General features: G+C 54.3%; 1 protein-coding gene across 3 annotated transcripts in view; it reads right to left on the bottom strand.

Annotated features, from left to right (window-relative positions):
* gle1 (GLE1 RNA export mediator) overlaps nt 1-17242 on the bottom strand; it is a 28932-nt gene that overhangs the window by 1413 nt on the left and 10277 nt on the right. For all 3 annotated transcript variants that reach the window (XM_079252130.1, XM_079252131.1, XM_079252132.1), the window contains exons 2-14: nt 12757-12969; nt 12493-12645; nt 12264-12412; nt 11404-11464; nt 10699-10956; nt 5717-5942; nt 5512-5624; nt 3739-3951; nt 2640-2830; nt 2432-2561; nt 2253-2357; nt 2058-2140; nt 1920-1983 (exon numbers count right to left, since the gene is read on the bottom strand). In XM_079252130.1, coding sequence (XP_079108256.1) covers nt 1920-1983; nt 2058-2140; nt 2253-2357; nt 2432-2561; nt 2640-2830; nt 3739-3951; nt 5512-5624; nt 5717-5942; nt 10699-10956; nt 11404-11464; nt 12264-12412; nt 12493-12645; nt 12757-12969 — 1959 coding nt within the window. The remainder of the gene's footprint in view (nt 1-1919; nt 1984-2057; nt 2141-2252; nt 2358-2431; nt 2562-2639; nt 2831-3738; nt 3952-5511; nt 5625-5716; nt 5943-10698; nt 10957-11403; nt 11465-12263; nt 12413-12492; nt 12646-12756; nt 12970-17242) is intronic.

Raw genomic sequence — 17242 nt, 5'->3', positions numbered from 1 at the left:
AGAAAACATTTAGTGTCATTTTAAGTACTTAGCTAAGTACCAGCAGCTCCAGTCTGCAACATGTTCCAGTGCTTTTTAACATTTTCCATGTTTCCGTTCAGTTGTTACTTTGATCAGACAAAAACATCCGGTGATGAGCTTCGTAGTACATTTACCACATGTACACCTGGGACTGTGTACATGCAGTACCACGTACACCTGGGACTGTGTACATGCAGTACCACGTACACCTGGGACTGTGTACATGTAGTACCACGTACACCTGGGACTGTGTACATGCAGTACCACGTACACCTGGGACTGTGTACATGCAGTACCACGTACACCTGGGACTGTGTACATGCAGTACCACGTACACCTGGGACTGTGTACATGTAGTACCACGTACACCGGGGACTGTGTACATGCAGTACCACGTACACCTGGGACTGTGTACATGTAGTACCACGTACACCGGGGACTGTGTACATGCAGTACCACGTACACCTGGGACTGTGTACATGCAGTACCACGTACACCTGGGACTGTGTACATGCAGTACCACGTACACCTGGGACTGTGTACATGTAGTACCACGTACACCGGGGACTGTGTACATGCAGTACCACGTACACCTGGGACTGTGTACATGTAGTACCACGTACACCGGGGACTGTGTACATGCAGTACCACGTACACCTGGGACTGTGTACATGCAGTACCACGTACACCTGGGACTGTGTACATGTAGTACCACGTACACCTGGGACTGTGTACATGCAGTACCACGTACACCTGGGACTGTGTACATGTAGTACCACGTACACCGGGGACTGTGTACATGCAGTACCACGTACACCTGGGACTGTGTACATGCAGTACCACGTACACCTGGGACTGTGTACATGCAGTACCACGTACACCTGGGACTGTGTACATGTAGTACCACGTACACCTGGGACTGTGTACATGTAGTACCACGTACAACAAAGACGGTGTACAACCAGAGATAACAGGAGCTAACCAGCTAACGGAGGTAAGCGGGCTAAAGCTAAGTCACGTTGTTAACCGGCTAAAAACCGCGGTTGTTCTACGTTCTTCTGACTTGAAGCGGGAGATCAGGTACCTGTCAATCAAAAGGACACACCTCTAAATATGCCGAACTTCGAAATTAAATTACTTTTAAACGGGTGAGTTAGAAAAAAATTTACTCCCCCCACAGTTGTCATGAAGGTAAACATGACCTATTAAACCTACAATGGATTTTTGTACCAGGCTGTAAACATGTTTATTTCTGCTGTAAACATGTTTATTTCTGCTGTAAACATGTTTATTTCAGCTGTAAACATGTTTATTCCTGCTGTAAACATGTTTATTCCTGCTGTGAAGTTGGTCTTTTTAACATGGGAGTCTATGGGGATTCGCTCTGTTTTGCAGCCCCTAGTGGATGAAGGGGGAACTGCAGTTTTATGTACTTCCACATTGGCTTCACTTTTTACCTCTGGAGGTTGCCGACTGAAATAGACTCACCGGATGGGTCTGAAAAAAGGCTGAATACAGCAAGTTGCTAAGCTGGTAGCGGAGGTGCAGGAAATTCGGACATTTTTTGCGATTAAATGCATTGATTTTTTTCAACACATTAGTTATTCTGTCATAAACTGGAATTAACGTGTTGAAGCTGAGGAGAGGTTGAAGGCCTGCAGGCATTTTGCTCTTCTTCGTCACGATGGGCTTTTTTTTCCTCTCAGACCGCCTCAGCTCCCTTTACTTCCAGTCTGGTTGAGCTGACAAACTCAGGCGATGAGGCCTTTTTTACCTGCTAAAAAACTGCAGAGAAAAACAGCAGAATCCTAAAAGCGAGCCATTTTCTGGGCCTTTCAGGACGCTGCCATCTTGCTTAAATGAAACATCAGTGAGAAACGCAGGATTCCTCCAGATACCTCCAGAAACTGCTTGAGCCTGATGACTGAGCCCATCTGTCCACTGGTGGTCACCGCTTCGATTCTGGACACAGAAATCAGCATTTCAGAGACTTTTTACTGCAGGTGTTGGCAGATGAGTCGGCGTCGGGCTCGTACCTGGGGAAGTACTCGTCCTTTAGCAGCAGGATGAGTTTCCAGAACTGACCCTGATACTGTTTCATCAGCGCGCTCCCACACACCTGAAGCAGACGCTGTTGTTAAGCTGCAGCTCTGACTGTTAGCAAACATGTTCATGCTGCAGGTGTGCACACCTGCGTGGACTGCACTCGTGTGCGGAGGCTGCAGACTCACCTCCAGAAAGTCAAACAGCAGCGTTGCTGTGATGTCTGCCAGCGGCTCCATGTTCAGCATCTGGGCTAGCCAGCGCCAGCCGTGGTTCAGGCCGTGCGGAGCAGACTGAACAGCACATGACAAGGTTAGGAACTGAGCGTTTCGCGCTGCGTCTGCAGGACGGAAGGGAAGGCTGTTACCGCTTGCTTTGAGCCGTAGGGCCACCTCAGCTGGATCACAGCAGCGTAGAGCCGGATCATCCCCGACATCCGCTTCAGAAAGCTGTCCTGCCCTTCCACTCCGCCGTTGTCAACGCGGTAACCAAGAATCCTGCAGAAGCATGAGAAACACAGCGTTAGGATTCTTCTGGCTGTTGGAGCTGAAACGAGGCATCTCTCAGCCAATCACCTCTGGTATTCCTCCACGGGCGTGCCGTCCTTCATGGGGGGGTAATGTGGGACGGCGTACGGACATTTCTTGTGTAAATGAGCGAGGATGAGGTCGCCCACTCGAGGGTGCAGCTCCCAGATGCCCGAGGCCACCACGGCGATGGGGAAGGCTGCCTCATGGTGAGACGCCACCTCCTCCTCACCTTGTTTCTATGAGGAAACATGAAGTTCTGACCTTGGAAAATGTTGGACAGTCTGGCTACGTGGAAAAGAAGACTTCAGCTCCTGGAAACCAGGAAAATGTTTCCATCCTGGTCTAAAACAGCAGAAAAGCCACAGAGACGTGAAATTTTGATTGAAATCTCTTAAAGCCGCAGTGTGTGAGAGTTCCTCCTGTCTAGCAGCGCGCTAACTGAATGCTAACATGGAGTAGCACTTTCTGCCGTTTTAGGCGCGTTGATGACCTCTACAGAAGTCGCGGAGAGTCATAAATATGTAAACATCAACATGTTGCCGTCGGAGTGTCCCATCAGGTGATGAGGAACAGAACATAATTCTGTTTGCTTATTGATGCTGATCAGACGTCCTCCATGTTTTTGGTACCAAGCTAATGCTAACTGCTAATAACAACCAGTTGACAAATCAGCTGAAATAAACACAGAAATGGAGGAAAAACTCTGGAAAATGTGTGTGAAAGCTGCGTACGGTGGCCTGCTGGTACGCAGGTGCTGCAGGCTAACAGATTAGCATCTCTGCTGGAACAGGAAGTGACTCAGACAGGAAGTAGCTGCTGGACTTCCTGCCCTGTTTCTAACGGCAAAATAAACTGTTGGGTTAACCCTGAATAAACGTACCGATCCAGCAGTCTTTAGTCCCTCACCAGCCGTCTCCGTCTGCTGAGCGCTACACCCTCCGCCCCACATCCGTCTCTTCTCCTCTTATTGGATATTTTTCCTCCGTGTCGCTGAACATAGTCTGGTTTTTACCCCGAAACTTGATTTTTGCGATTAAACCGCTGAATAAGTTGCAGCGATGTGGCTTTACTTAGAGCTGAAATGAACAACTTTACCTGGAAAACAGAAGTTTGATGTTTTCCAGGCAGAACCGGGTGGACTCACCACAAACTTTTCAGCCAGTTTGTAGCTGACGAAGTCCAGAGCCTGCGGATGCTGGGAAGCGGAGACGGACCTCCCTCCGGACACCACCGCCCGGCCCGACAGCAGCTTGTCGATCTTGTCAAAGATTTCTCGGAGCTGCGATCCCGAGTTGCTGGAGATTTGACTGACTGGGATGGTGGCGGCTTTCTGGAGCTCCAGCTTCAGTTTCTTGGTCTGAGTCCAGAGAGGAGACGTCAGGAGGTCATGAAGAACTGAAGGTCACCATTACAGCAGAACTACTGAGGTCTTGATTATTGAACACAATTATCCTTTTATCTTTAACAGCATGGGATTTTTTTTTAACATTAAACCGTGACTTTTAAAAACATGTCTTTAGGATTCCACATATTTTAGAAAACAAACAAAAAACATGAAGCTTTGTCTTGACAAAGTGCAAATACTGATGTAAACTGGATAAATATTAGTAAGGATTTAACAATGCTGCGCGTCGTGGTGTTCCACCGACCCACAACGTCCCGAGTTGAGGTCAGCAGCTCCCCACCTCCACTGTACACAGTATTGATGGAGCCCTGCTTCCCCCTCCTGAGCTGCCGGATGGTGGACCAGAATCTCCTCGAAGCCGTCCAGAAGTCTTTCTCCATGGCCTCGCCGAACTCCTCCCATGCCCGAGTTTTTGCCTTGGCGACAGCCGAAGCCGCATGCTGCTTAGCCTGTCGGTACCCATCAGCTGCCTCCAGAGTCCCACAGGCCAAGAAGGCCCGATAGGACTCCTTCAGCTTGACGGCATCCCTCACTGCTGGTGTCCACCAACGAGTCCTGGGATTACCGCCACGACAGGCACCAACGACCTTACAGCCACAGCTCCGGCTGGCCGCCTCAGCAATAGAGGCACGGAACACAGCCCATTCGGACTCAATGTCCCCCGTCTCACTCGGGACATGGTTGAAGCTCTGCTGAAGGTGGGAGTTGAAGCTCGCTCTGACGGGGGACTCAGCCAGACGTTCCCAGCAGACCCTCACAACACGTTTGGGCCTGCCAGATCTGACCGGCTTCCTCCCCCACCATCTGAGCCAACTCACCACCAGGTGGTGATCAGTTGAAGCTCCGCCCCCCTCTTCACCCGAGTGTCCAAGGCATGTGGCCGCAGGTCCGCTGATACGACTACAAAATCCATCATCGAACTGCGGCCCAGGGAATCCTGATGCCAGGTGTACATATGGACACTCTTATGTTGGAACATGGTGTTCGTTATGGACAATCCATGACGAGCACAGAAGTCCAATAACAAAACACCATTTGGGTTCAGAGGGGGGGACCATGCCTCCCAATCACTCCCCTCCAGGTCTCACTGTCATTGCCCACGTGAGCACTGAAGTCCAGCAAGCGGCAGCAAGGGCCCCCCCTCTTGCTGTCGCCCAGCTCACACTGCACCCGACCCCTACGGCTCCTCCCACAGATGGTGAGCCCACAGGAGGTGAAACCAAGTAGTTTAATTACCAGGACGATTCAGAGGAACCGCAAATCAGACAATAATTCCTACATGATCTGACTTGGATCTGGGTCCAAACTGTAAGCAGAGAGCCAAGGTGACCTTGGGCCTTGCAGGAAGCGGACTGGAGACCTGATGCGGACCTCGGCCAGCAGCAAAGAGATGAAGTTCGCTGGAATCACAGCTTAATCTTTTCTGGTCTGAATATGAAACTTTGTTCGTTTGCCTGGAAGATTTTCTTCTTGAGGTGAAATAAAACATTGTCATGATTTGCATCAACTTGCCTGGGTGTCTGCTGGACAGTTGAGCTGCTGGAAGGCCTGAGTGCAGCGAGCAGCCGACTCCTGAAGCTCCTGCAACCACCTGAGCGTGGTGTCTTCAGCGCTGTTCTGCAGACCTGCAGGAGGCCGTCAACACGTTACCCTGCAACACCTGGAAGCCAGTGGCTGCTTTCATCCCGCTTTCTGAAACGTCTGCCGGGTTCCTCACCTTTTCTCCGGGCCCTTTCTTTGGCTGACTGCTCTGCCTTTCTCTGCTCCTCTTGTTGAGCCTTCACCTCCTCCTGCTGCTTCCTGCGCTCCTCTTCCTGCTCCTGCTCCTCCTCCTTCTTCTTTTGTGCCTTCGCCACCTCCTCCTGCATCTGCTGCATCAGCGCCCTCATCTCGAGGAGGGCTCTCTCCGCCTCGTTCATGTCCTCCAGGCCGGGAAACTCGCCCTGAGGAGAGACATTGTTCAGCACATTGCTTCATCCGATCAAAGTTCAGTAGAGGTAACGGGACCCGGCAGACACGGCACTCACAGCGGACACGCTGGACACGTGGGACACATGGGACACGCTGGACACGTGGGACACATGGGACACGCTGGACACGTCGGATACGCTGGACATGTCGGACACGTCGGACATGTGTGACACATCGGACACGTCGGACACATCGGACACGTCGGACACATCGGACACATTGGACATGACTGACACGTCGGACAGGTCTGACATGTCGGACACGTCTGACATGTCTGACACGTCGGACACATTGGACATGACTGACACGTCGGACAGGTCTGACATGTCGGACACGTCGGACATGTGTGACACGTCGGACATGTGTGACACGTCGGACATGTGTGACACGTCTGACATGTCGGACACGTCGGACATGTCTGACACGTCGGACATGTGTGACACGTCGGACATGTGTGACACGTCGGACATGTGTGACACGTCGGACATGTCTGACACGTCGGACATGTGTGACACGTCGGACATGTGTGACACGTCGGACATGTGTGACACGTCGGACATGTGTGACACGTCGGACATGTGTGACACGTCGGACATGTGTGACATATCTGACACGTCGGACACGTTTGACACGTCGGACACGTTTGACACGTCGGACACGTGTGACACGTCGGACACGTGTGACACGTGTGGCACGTCGGACACGTGTGACACGTCGGACATGTTTGACACGTCGGACACGTCGCACATGTGTGACACGTCGGACATGTGTGACACGTCGGACATGTCTGACACGTCGGACATGTTTGACACGTCGGACACGTCTGACACGTCGGACATGTGTGACACGTCGGACATGTTTGACACGTCGCACACGTCTGACACGTCGGACATGTGTGACACGTCGGACACGTTGGACATGTGTGACACGTCGGACATGTGTGACACGTTGGACATGTTTGACACGTCGGACACGTCTGACACGTCGGACATGTTTGACACGTCGGACACGTCTGACACGTCGGACATGTGTGACACGTTGGACATGTTTGACAAGTCGGACACGTCTGACACGTCGGACATGTGTGACACGTTGGACATGTTTGACAAGTCGGACACGTCTGACACGTCGGACATGTTTGACACGTCGGACACGTCTGACACGTCGGACATGTTTGACACGTCGGACATGTCTGACACGTCGGACACGTTTGACACGTCTGACACGTCTGACATGTTTGACACGTCGGACACGTCTGACACGTCGGACATGTGTGACACGTCGGACATGTTTGACACGTCGGACATGTGTGACACGTCGGACATGTTTGACACGTCGGACACGTCTGACATGTGTGACACGTCGGACACGTTGGACATGTGTGACACGTCGGACATGTGTGACACGTTGGACATGTTTGACAAGTCGGACACATCTGACACGTCGGACATGTGTGACACGTCGGACATGTGTGACACGTCGGACACTTTGGACATGTCTGACACGTTGGATACGTCTGACACGTCGGACATGTGTGACACGTCGGACATGTCGGACACGTCGGACACGTCGGACACTTTGGACATGTCGGACACATCGGACACATTGGACACGTCGGACACATCGGACACGTCGGACACGTCTGACACATCGGGACATGTCTGACACGTCGGACATGTCGGACACGTCTGACACGTCGGACACATTGGACATGACTGACACGTCGGACAGGTCTGACATGTCGGACACGTCGGACATGTGTGACACGTCGGACATGTGTGACACGTCGGACATGTGTGACACGTCTGACATGTCGGACACGTCGGACATGTGTGACACGTCGGACATGTGTGACACGTCGGACATGTGTGACACGTCGGACATGTGTGACATGTCTGACACGTCGGACACGTTTGACACGTCGGACACGTTTGACACGTCGGACACGTGTGACACGTCGGACACGTGTGACACGTGTGGCACGTCGGACACGTGTGACACGTCGGACATGTTTGACACGTCGGACACGTCGCACATGTGTGACACGTCGGACATGTGTGACACGTCGGACATGTCTGACACGTCGGACATGTTTGACACGTCGGACACGTCTGACACGTCGGACATGTGTGACACGTCGGACATGTTTGACACGTCGCACACGTCTGACACGTCGGACATGTGTGACACGTCGGACACGTTGGACATGTGTGACACGTCGGACATGTGTGACACGTTGGACATGTTTGACACGTCGGACACGTCTGACACGTCGGACACGTCTGACACGTCGGACATGTTTGACACGTCGGACACGTCTGACACGTCGGACATGTGTGACACGTCGGACATGTTTGACACGTCGGACACGTCTGACACGTCGGACATGTTTGACACGTCGGACATGTCTGACACGTCGGACACGTTTGACACGTCTGACACGTCTGACATGTTTGACACGTCGGACACGTCTGACACGTCGGACATGTGTGACACGTCGGACATGTTTGACACGTCGGACATGTGTGACACGTCGGACATGTTTGACACGTCGGACACGTCTGACATGTGTGACACGTCGGACACGTTGGACATGTGTGACACGTCGGACATGTGTGACACGTTGGACATGTTTGACAAGTCGGACACATCTGACACGTCGGACATGTGTGACACGTCGGACATGTGTGACACGTCGGACACTTTGGACATGTCTGACACGGATACGTCTGACACGTCGGACATGTGTGACACGTCGGACATGTCGGACACGTCGGACACGTCGGACACTTTGGACATGTCGGACACATCGGACACATTGGACACGTCGGACACATCGGACACGTCGGACACGTCTGACACATCGGGACATGTCTGACATGTCTGACACGTCGGACATGTCGGACACGTCTGACACGTCGGACATGTCGGACACGTCTGACACGTCGGACATGTCGGACACGTCAGTCATGTCGGACACATGGGACACGTCGGGACACATGGGACACGTCGGACACATGGGACACGTCGGGACACATGGGACACGTCGGGACACATGGGACACGTCGGACACGCTGGACATGTCTGACACGCTGGACATGTCTGACACGTCGGACACATTGAACACATCGGACATGTCTGACACGTCGGACACGCCGGACATGTCGGACACGCCGGACATGTCAGACACATCGGACACGCCGGACACGTCGGACATGTCTGACACGTCGGACATGTCGGACACGTCGGACACATTGGACATGTCGGACATGTGTGACACGTCGGACATGTGTGACACGTCGGACATGTGTGACACGGACATGTCGGACACATTGGACATGTCTGACACGTCGGACATGTGTGACACGTCGGACACGTCTGACACGGACATGTCGGACACGTCGGACACATTGGACATGTCTGACACGTCGGACATGTGTGACACGTCGGACACGTCTGACACGTCGGACATGTGTGACACGTCGGACACGTCTGACACGTCGGACATGTCGGACACGCTGGACATGTCGGACACGTCGGACACTGACACGCTGGACATGTCTGACACGCTGGACATGTCGGACACGTCGGACATGTCGGACACGCTGGACATGTCGGACACGCTGGACATGTCGGACACGCTGGACATGTCTGACACGCTGGACACGTCGGACATGTCTGACACGCTGGACACGTCGGACATGTCGGACACGTCGGACATGTGTGACACGTCGGACATGTGTGACACGGACATGTCGGACACGTTGGACACATTGGACATGTCGGACATGTGTGACACGTCGGACACGTCGGACACATTGGACATGTCGGACATGTGTGACACGTCGGACACGTCGGACACATTGGACATGTCGGACACGTCGGACACATTGGACATGTCGGACACGTCGGACATGTGTGACACGTCGGACACGTCTGACACGTCGGACACGTCTGACACGTCGGACATGTCTGACACGTCGGACATGTCGGACACGCTGGACATGTCGGACACGTTGGACACGTCGGACATGTCTGACACGCTGGACATGTCGGACATGTTGGACACGTCGGACATGTCTGACACGTCGGACATGTCGAACACGCTGGACATGTCGGACACGTTGGACACGTCGGACATGTCGAACACGCTGGACATGTCGGACACGTTGGACACGTCGGACATGTCGAACACGCTGGACATGTCGGACACGGACACGTCGGACATGTCGAACACGCTGGACATGTCGAACACGTCGGACACGTCTGACACGTTGGACATGGTACTCGCATCGGACATGGCGAGAAAAACTCAATTTGTCTGAGAAGCATTTACAGTGTAGAATGTCTCACCGTCCTTGTGATGTCACTGCAGTGTGTCAAAATGTCACGTCACAGCGTTCCCGTGTCCAATGTAATGATGTCACAGCGTTCCCGTGTCCAATGTAATGATGTCACAGCGTTCCCGTGTCCAATGTAATGATGTCACAGCGTTCCCGTGTCCAATGTAATGATGTCACAGCGTTCCCGTGTCCAATGTAATGATGTCACAGCGTTCCCGTGTCCAATGTAATGATGTCACAGCGTTCCCGTGTCCAATGTAATGATGTCACAGCGTTCCCGTGTCCAATGTAATGATGTCACAGCGTTCCCGTGTCCAATGTAATGATGTCACAGCGTTCCCTTAGCCGACACACTATTGACACGTCTCTACGAGTTCCAACTGACCTCGGTCGTCTTTCTCACCACCTCCGACACTTGGGAGCAGAGCTGGTTGCCGCGGGCGCTGTAGGAGCTGAGGCTGGCTGGCGGGAGGTCGGTGCCAGTCGTGGTGGTCGGTTCCAGCAGCTGGTTGAGCTGCAGGATCTCCTCCTGGATAGTGTTCAGGTTCCGAAGCCTCTCCCTGCCCTCCGTCTGTCGCTGCCGCTCAAGCTCCGCCTCCCGGAGACGTTGCAGCTCCGCCTCCCTCAGACGCAGGTTCAGAATCTAATGGATCAATAAAAGCCAGAAAACTGCTTAAGTGACCAGTTCAGACTGAGACGACGCAACCAGAAAAATGTTCCGTTTAGTTGAAATGATGTACAACCGTTGTTTTTACAATCTTTTTAAGCAACATGCCCGATATGTCAGTAAATAGCGACATTTGTCGTGTTCAGACTAAATATGTACGAACCGTTTTGTTATGTTGCGCGAAACTCTGATAATTTTTAGTCCAACATGTCGTAGATCGGAATTCTACATCATTAAAAACCCAAGTTTGTGTAAAGCTCATTAAGACATTAGCAGATGTTGTGGGAAGGGACTGGGAGTCGTGGGAAGGGACTGGGAGTCGTGGGAAGGGACTGGGAGTCGTGGGAAGGGACTGGGAGTCGTGGGAAGGGACTGGGAGTCGTGGGAAGGGACTGGGAGTACAAGGTATAAGTTTTTCCGTACCTTCAGTCTGTGTCGCTGCTCCTCCTTTAGCTTCTCTTGACGCCCCATGCTCTCCTTCGTCCTGCCCAACCACAGAGATGTGCACGTGATCCAGACACGTGACAGATGAGCGTGCACGTTATCCAGACACGTGACAGATGAGCGTGCACGTGATCCAGACACGTGACAGATGAGCGTGCACGTGATCCAGACACGTGACAGATGAGCGTGCACGTTATCCAGACACGTGACAGATGAGCGTGCACGTGATCCAGACACGTGACAGATGAGCGTGCACGTGATCCAGACACGTGACAGATGAGCGTGCACGTGATCCAGACACGTGACAGATGAGCGTGCACGTGATCCAGACACGTGACAGATGAGCGTGCACGTGATCCAGACACGTGACAGATGAGCGTGCACGTGATCCAGACACGTGACAGATGAGCGTGCACGTATCCAGACACGTGACAGATGAGCGTGCACGTTATCCAGACACGTGACAGATGAGCGTGCACGTTATCCAGACACGTGACAGATGAGCGTGCACGTATCCAGACACGTGACAGATGAGCGTGCACGTTATCCAGACACGTGACAGATGAGCGTGCACGTATCCAGACACGTGACAGATGAGCGTGCACGTATCCAGACACGTGACAGATGAGCGTGCACGTTATCCAGACACGTGACAGATGAGCGTGCACGTATCCAGACACGTGACAGATGAGCGTGCACGTATCCAGACACGTGACAGATGAGCGTGCACGTTATCCAGACACGTGACAGATGAGCGTGCACGTGATCCAGACACGTGACAGATGAGCGTGCACGTATCCAGACACGTGACAGATGAGCGTGCACGTTTCAGCCCTTACTCTCGCTCCATCATGTCCCTCATACTCTGGAACTCCTGCCTCTGCTTCAGCTCCATGAGCTCTTCGAAGCGTTTCAGCTGCTCCGACTCGCTGCTCGCCACCGCCACCGCCAGCTGCTCCTGCGTCTCCTGCCGGAGCCGGAGCGCCAGCTGAGGAGACACATTTACACCGCATGGTCAGGCTCCGCCCAGCATTGGGAAGAAACGTTCAACGTGGTGAAAAATGGGACCTTAGCCTCGTCCCGCCGCTCCTCCTTAAAGCGGACGATGCGGCCCGCCGTCTCCATGGCGTTGGGCGAGAGCAGGGAAATGGTTGGTGGTGACGTTGGACGGCGAACTCTGCTGACATCCATCTCTGGGGTTCCATCCTCGCCGACGACAGCCTGCAGCATGTCCACATGAGACAAGTTAACTGCAAGCTGCCTCCAACCAGGGAATGTCTCCTGAACTAAACCCTGAACGTCTCGCCCGGGTGAGCGGCGTGCATTACTCACCTGGTTGAGCTCCGTTCTCAGAGAGGAAGCTGCAGAAGGCGCAGCGAAGCTTCCGTTCAGGTCGGTGACGGACCCCGAGGCGCGAGTCTCCTCTGAGACGTCGGGGCTGGAGTCCACAAACGAGGGCTGAAGAGACGCCGAGCTGAGATGCTGCAACACGGCAGCCGACTGAGGAGACAAGCTGAGGGCTTCTTTACACCCTGCCAGGATATGCTGCAACCACACACAAACATCTGTTACCAGTCAGACCAGTTCCACGCAAACATCTGTTACCAGTCAGACCAGTTCCACGCAAACATCTGTTACCAGTCAGACCAGTTCCACGCAAACATCTGTTACCAGTCAGACCAGTTCCACGCAAACATCTGTTACCAGTCAGACCAGTTCCACGCAAACATCTGTTACCAGTCAGACCAGTTCCACGCAAACATCTGTTACCAGTCAGACCAGTTCCACGCAAACATCTGTTACCAGTCAGACCAGTTCCACACAAACTGGTTCCACACCAGTTCTCTATCTTCTACATATGAACTCTCAGCAGGTTTATAAGGTCGGCCCTTTCCAGCTGCCCAGCAGCACAAACATTTAACCGCCGGTCTCATGGCTGCGCACATCCAGGTACGGTCCTGGAGGTCCTGGAGTTTCTGGAGGTCCTGGAGGTCCTAGAGGTCCTGAAGGCCCTGGAGGATCTGGAGGTCCTGAAGGACCTGAAGGCCCTGAAGGCCCTGAAGGTCCTGGAGGTCCTGGAGGTTCTGGATGTCCTGGAGGTCCTGGAGGTCCTGGAGGTTCTGGATGTCCTGGAGGTTCTGGAGGTCCTGGAGGTCCTGGAGGTTCTGGAGGTCCTGAAGGTCCTGAAGGTTCTGGAGGTCCTGAAGGTCCTGGAGGTTCTGGAGGTCCTGAAGGTCCTGGAGGTCCTGGAGGTTCTGGAGGTCCTGGAGTTTCTGGAGGTCCTAGAGGTCCTGAAGGCCCTGGAGGATCTGGAGGTCCTGAAGGCCCTGGAGGTCCTGGATGTCCTGGAGGTCCTTTAGGTCCTTGAGGTTCTGGATGTCCTGGAGGTTCTGGAGGTCCTGAAGGTCCTGGAGGTTCTGGAGGTCCTGAAGGTCCTGAAGGTCCTAGAGGTCCTGGAGGTCCTGGAGTTTCTGGAGGTCCTAGAGGTCCTGAAGGCCCTGGAGGACCTGAAGGCCCTGGAGGTTCTGGATGTCCTGGAGGTCCTTTAGGTCCTTGAGGTTCTGGATGTCCTGGAGGTTCTGGAGGTCCTGAAGGTCCTGGAGGTTCTGGAGGTCCTGAAGGTTCTGGAGGTCCTGAAGGTCCTGGAGGTTCTGGAGGTCCTGAAGGTCCTGGAGGTCCTGGAGTTTCTGGAGGTCCTAGAGGTCCTGAAGGCCCTGGAGGATCTGGAGGTCCTGAAGGACCTGAAGGCCCTGGAGGTCCTGGAGGTTCTGAAGGTTCTGAAGGTCCTGGAGGTTCTGGATGTCCTGGAGGTCCTTTAGGTCCTTGAGGTTCTGGATGTCCTGGAGGTTCTGGAGGTCCTGAAGGTCCTGGAGGTTCTGGAGGTCCTGAAGGTTCTGGAGGTCCTGAAGGTCCTGGAGGTTCTGGAGGTCCTAGAGGTCCTGAAGGCCCTGGAGGATCTGGAGGACCTGAAGGCCCTGGAGGTCCTGGAGGTTCTGAAGGTCCTGGAGGTTCTGGATGTCCTGGAGGTCCTTGAGGTTCTGGATGTCCTGGAGGTCCTGGAGGTTCTGGATGTCCTGGAGGTTCTGGAGGTCCTGAAGGTCCTGGAGGTCCTGGAGTTTCTGGAGGTCCTGAAGGATCTGGAGGTCCTGAAGGACCTGAAGGACCTGAAGGCCCTGGAGGTCCTGGAGGTTCTGAAGGTCCTGGAGGTTCTGGATGTCCTGGAGGTCCTTTAGGTCCTTGAGGTTCTGGATGTCCTGGAGGTCCTGAAGGTCCTGGAGGTTCTGGAGGTCCTGAAGGTTCTGGAGGTCCTGAAGGTCCTGAAGGTCCTGGAGGTCCTGGAGTTTCTGGAGGTTCTGGAGGTCCTAGAGGTCCTGAAGGCCCTGGAGGATCTGGAGGATCTGGAGGACCTGAAGGCCCTGGAGGTCCTGGAGGTTCTGGAGGTCCTGGATGTCCTGGAGGTCCTTTAGGTCCTTGAGGTTCTGGATGTCCTGGAGGTTCTGGAGGTCCTGAAGGTCCTGGAGGTTCTGGAGGTCCTGAAGGTTCTGGAGGTCCTGAAGGTCCTGGAGGTCCTGGAGGTCCTGAAGGTCCTGGAGGTTATGGAGGTCCTGGAGTTTCTGGAGGTCCTAGAGGTCCTGAAGGCCCTGGAGGATCTGGAGGACCTGAAGGCCCTGGAGGTCCTGGAGGTTCTGAAGGTCCTGGAGGTTCTGGATGTCCTGGAGGTCCTGGATGTCCTGGAGGTCCTTGAGGTTCTGGATGTCCTGGAGGTTCTGGATGTCCTGGAGGTTCTGGAGGTCCTGAAGGATCTGGAGGTCCTGAAGGACCTGAAGGACCTGAAGGCCCTGGAGGTCCTGGAGGTTCTGAAGGTCCTGGAGGTTCTGGATGTCCTGGAGGTCCTTTAGGTCCTTGAGGTTCTGGATGTCCTGGAGGTTCTGGAGGTCCTGAAGGTCCTGGAGGTCCTGGAGGTTCTGGAGGTCCTGAAGGTTCTGGAGGTCCTGAAGGATCTGGAGGTCCTGAAGGACCTGAAGGCCCTGGAGGTCCTGGAGGTTATGAAGGTCCTGGAGGTTCTGGATGTCCTGGAGGTCCTTTAGGTCCTTGAGGTTCTGGATGTCCTGGAGGTTCTGGAGGTCCTGAAGGTCCTGGATGTTCTGGAGGTCCTGAAGGTTCTGGAGGTCCTGAAGGTCCTGGAGGTCCTGGAGGTTCTGGAGGTTCTGGATGTCCTGGAGTTTCTGGAGGTTCTGGAGGTCCTAGAGGTCCTGAAGGCCCTGGAGGATCTGGAGGATCTGGAGGACCTGAAGGCCCTGGAGGTCCTGGAGGTTCTGAAGGTCCTGGAGGTCCTGGAGGTTCTGGAGGTCCTGGAGGTTCTGGAGGTCCTGGAGGTCCTGGAGGTCCTGGAGGTCCTGGAGTTTCTGGAGGTCCTAGAGGTCCTGAAGGCCCTGGAGGATCTGGAGGATCTGGAGGACCTGAAGGCCCTGGAGGTCCTGGAGGTTCTGAAGGTCCTGGAGGTCCTGGAGGTTCTGGATGTCCTGGAGGTTCTGGATGTCCTGGAGGTCCTTGAGGTTCTGGAGGTCCTGGAGGTTCTGGAGGTCCTGGAGTTTCTGGAGGTCCTGGAGGTCCTGAAGGATCTGGAGGTCCTGAAGGACCTGAAGGACCTGAAGGCCCTGGAGGTCCTGGAGGTTCTGAAGGTCCTGGAGGTTCTGGATGTCCTGGAGGTCCTTGAGGTTCTGGATGTCCTGGAGGTCCTTGAGGTTCTGGATGTCCTGGAGGTTCTGGAGGTCCTGAAGGTCCTGGAGGTCCTGGAGTTTCTGGAGGTCCTGGAGGTCCTGAAGGATCTGGAGGTCCTGAAGGCCCTGGAGGTCCTGGAGGTTCTGAAGGTCCTGGAGGTTCTAGATGTCCTGGAGGTCCTTTAGGTCCTTGAGGTTCTGGATGTCCTGGAGGTTCTGGAGGTCCTGAAGGTCCTGGAGGTCCTGGAGGTTCTGGAGGTCCTGAAGGTTCTGGAGGTCCTGAAGGATCTGGAGGTCCTGAGGGACCTGAAGGCCCTGGAGGTCCTGGAGGTTCTGAAGGTCCTGGAGGTTCTGGATGTCCTGGAGGTCCTTTAGGTCCTTGAGGTTCTGGATGTCCTGGAGGTCCTGAAGGTCCTGGAGGTCCTGGAGGTTCTGGAGGTCCTGAAGGTTCTGGAGGTCCTGAAGGTCCTGGAGGTTCTGGAGGTTCTGGATGTCCTGGAGTTTCTGGAGGTTCTGGAGGTCCTAGAGGTCCTGAAGGCCCTGGAGGATCTGGAGGATCTGGAGGACCTGAAGGCCCTGGAGGTCCTGGAGGTTCTGAAGGTCCTGGAGGTTCTGGATGTCCTGGAGGTCCTTGAGGTTCTGGATGTCCTGGAGGTTCTGGAGGTCCTGAAGGTCCTGGAGGTCCTGGAGTTTCTGGAGGTCCTGGAGGTCCTAGAGGTCCTGAAGGCCCTGGAGGATCTGGAGGTCCTGAAGGACCTGAAGGCCCTGAAGGCCCTGAAGGTCCTGGAGGTTCTGGATGTCCTGGAGGTCCTTTAGGTCCTTGAGGTTCTGGATGTCCTGGAGGTTCTGGAGGTCCTGGAGGTTCTGGAGGTTCTGGAGGTACTGAAGGACCTGAAGGCCCTGGAGATCCTGGAGATCCTGGAGGTCTTGGAGGTTGAGGTCTTGGAGGTTCTGAAGGTCCTGGAGGTCCTAGAGGTCCTGAAGGATCTGGAGGTCCTGAAGGCCCTGGAGGTCCTGGAGGTTCTGGAGGTTCTGGATGTCCTGGAGGTTCTGGAGGTCCTGGAGGTCCTGGAGGTTCTGAAGGTCCTGGAGGTCCT

Source organism: Telmatherina bonti (genome assembly GCF_933228915.1).
Source record: "Telmatherina bonti genome assembly, chromosome: 13".
NCBI lineage: Eukaryota > Metazoa > Chordata > Actinopteri > Atheriniformes > Telmatherinidae > Telmatherina > Telmatherina bonti.
The sequence above is the reverse complement of the archived record's forward strand: the minus strand, read 5'-3'. Positions and strand labels throughout refer to the sequence as shown.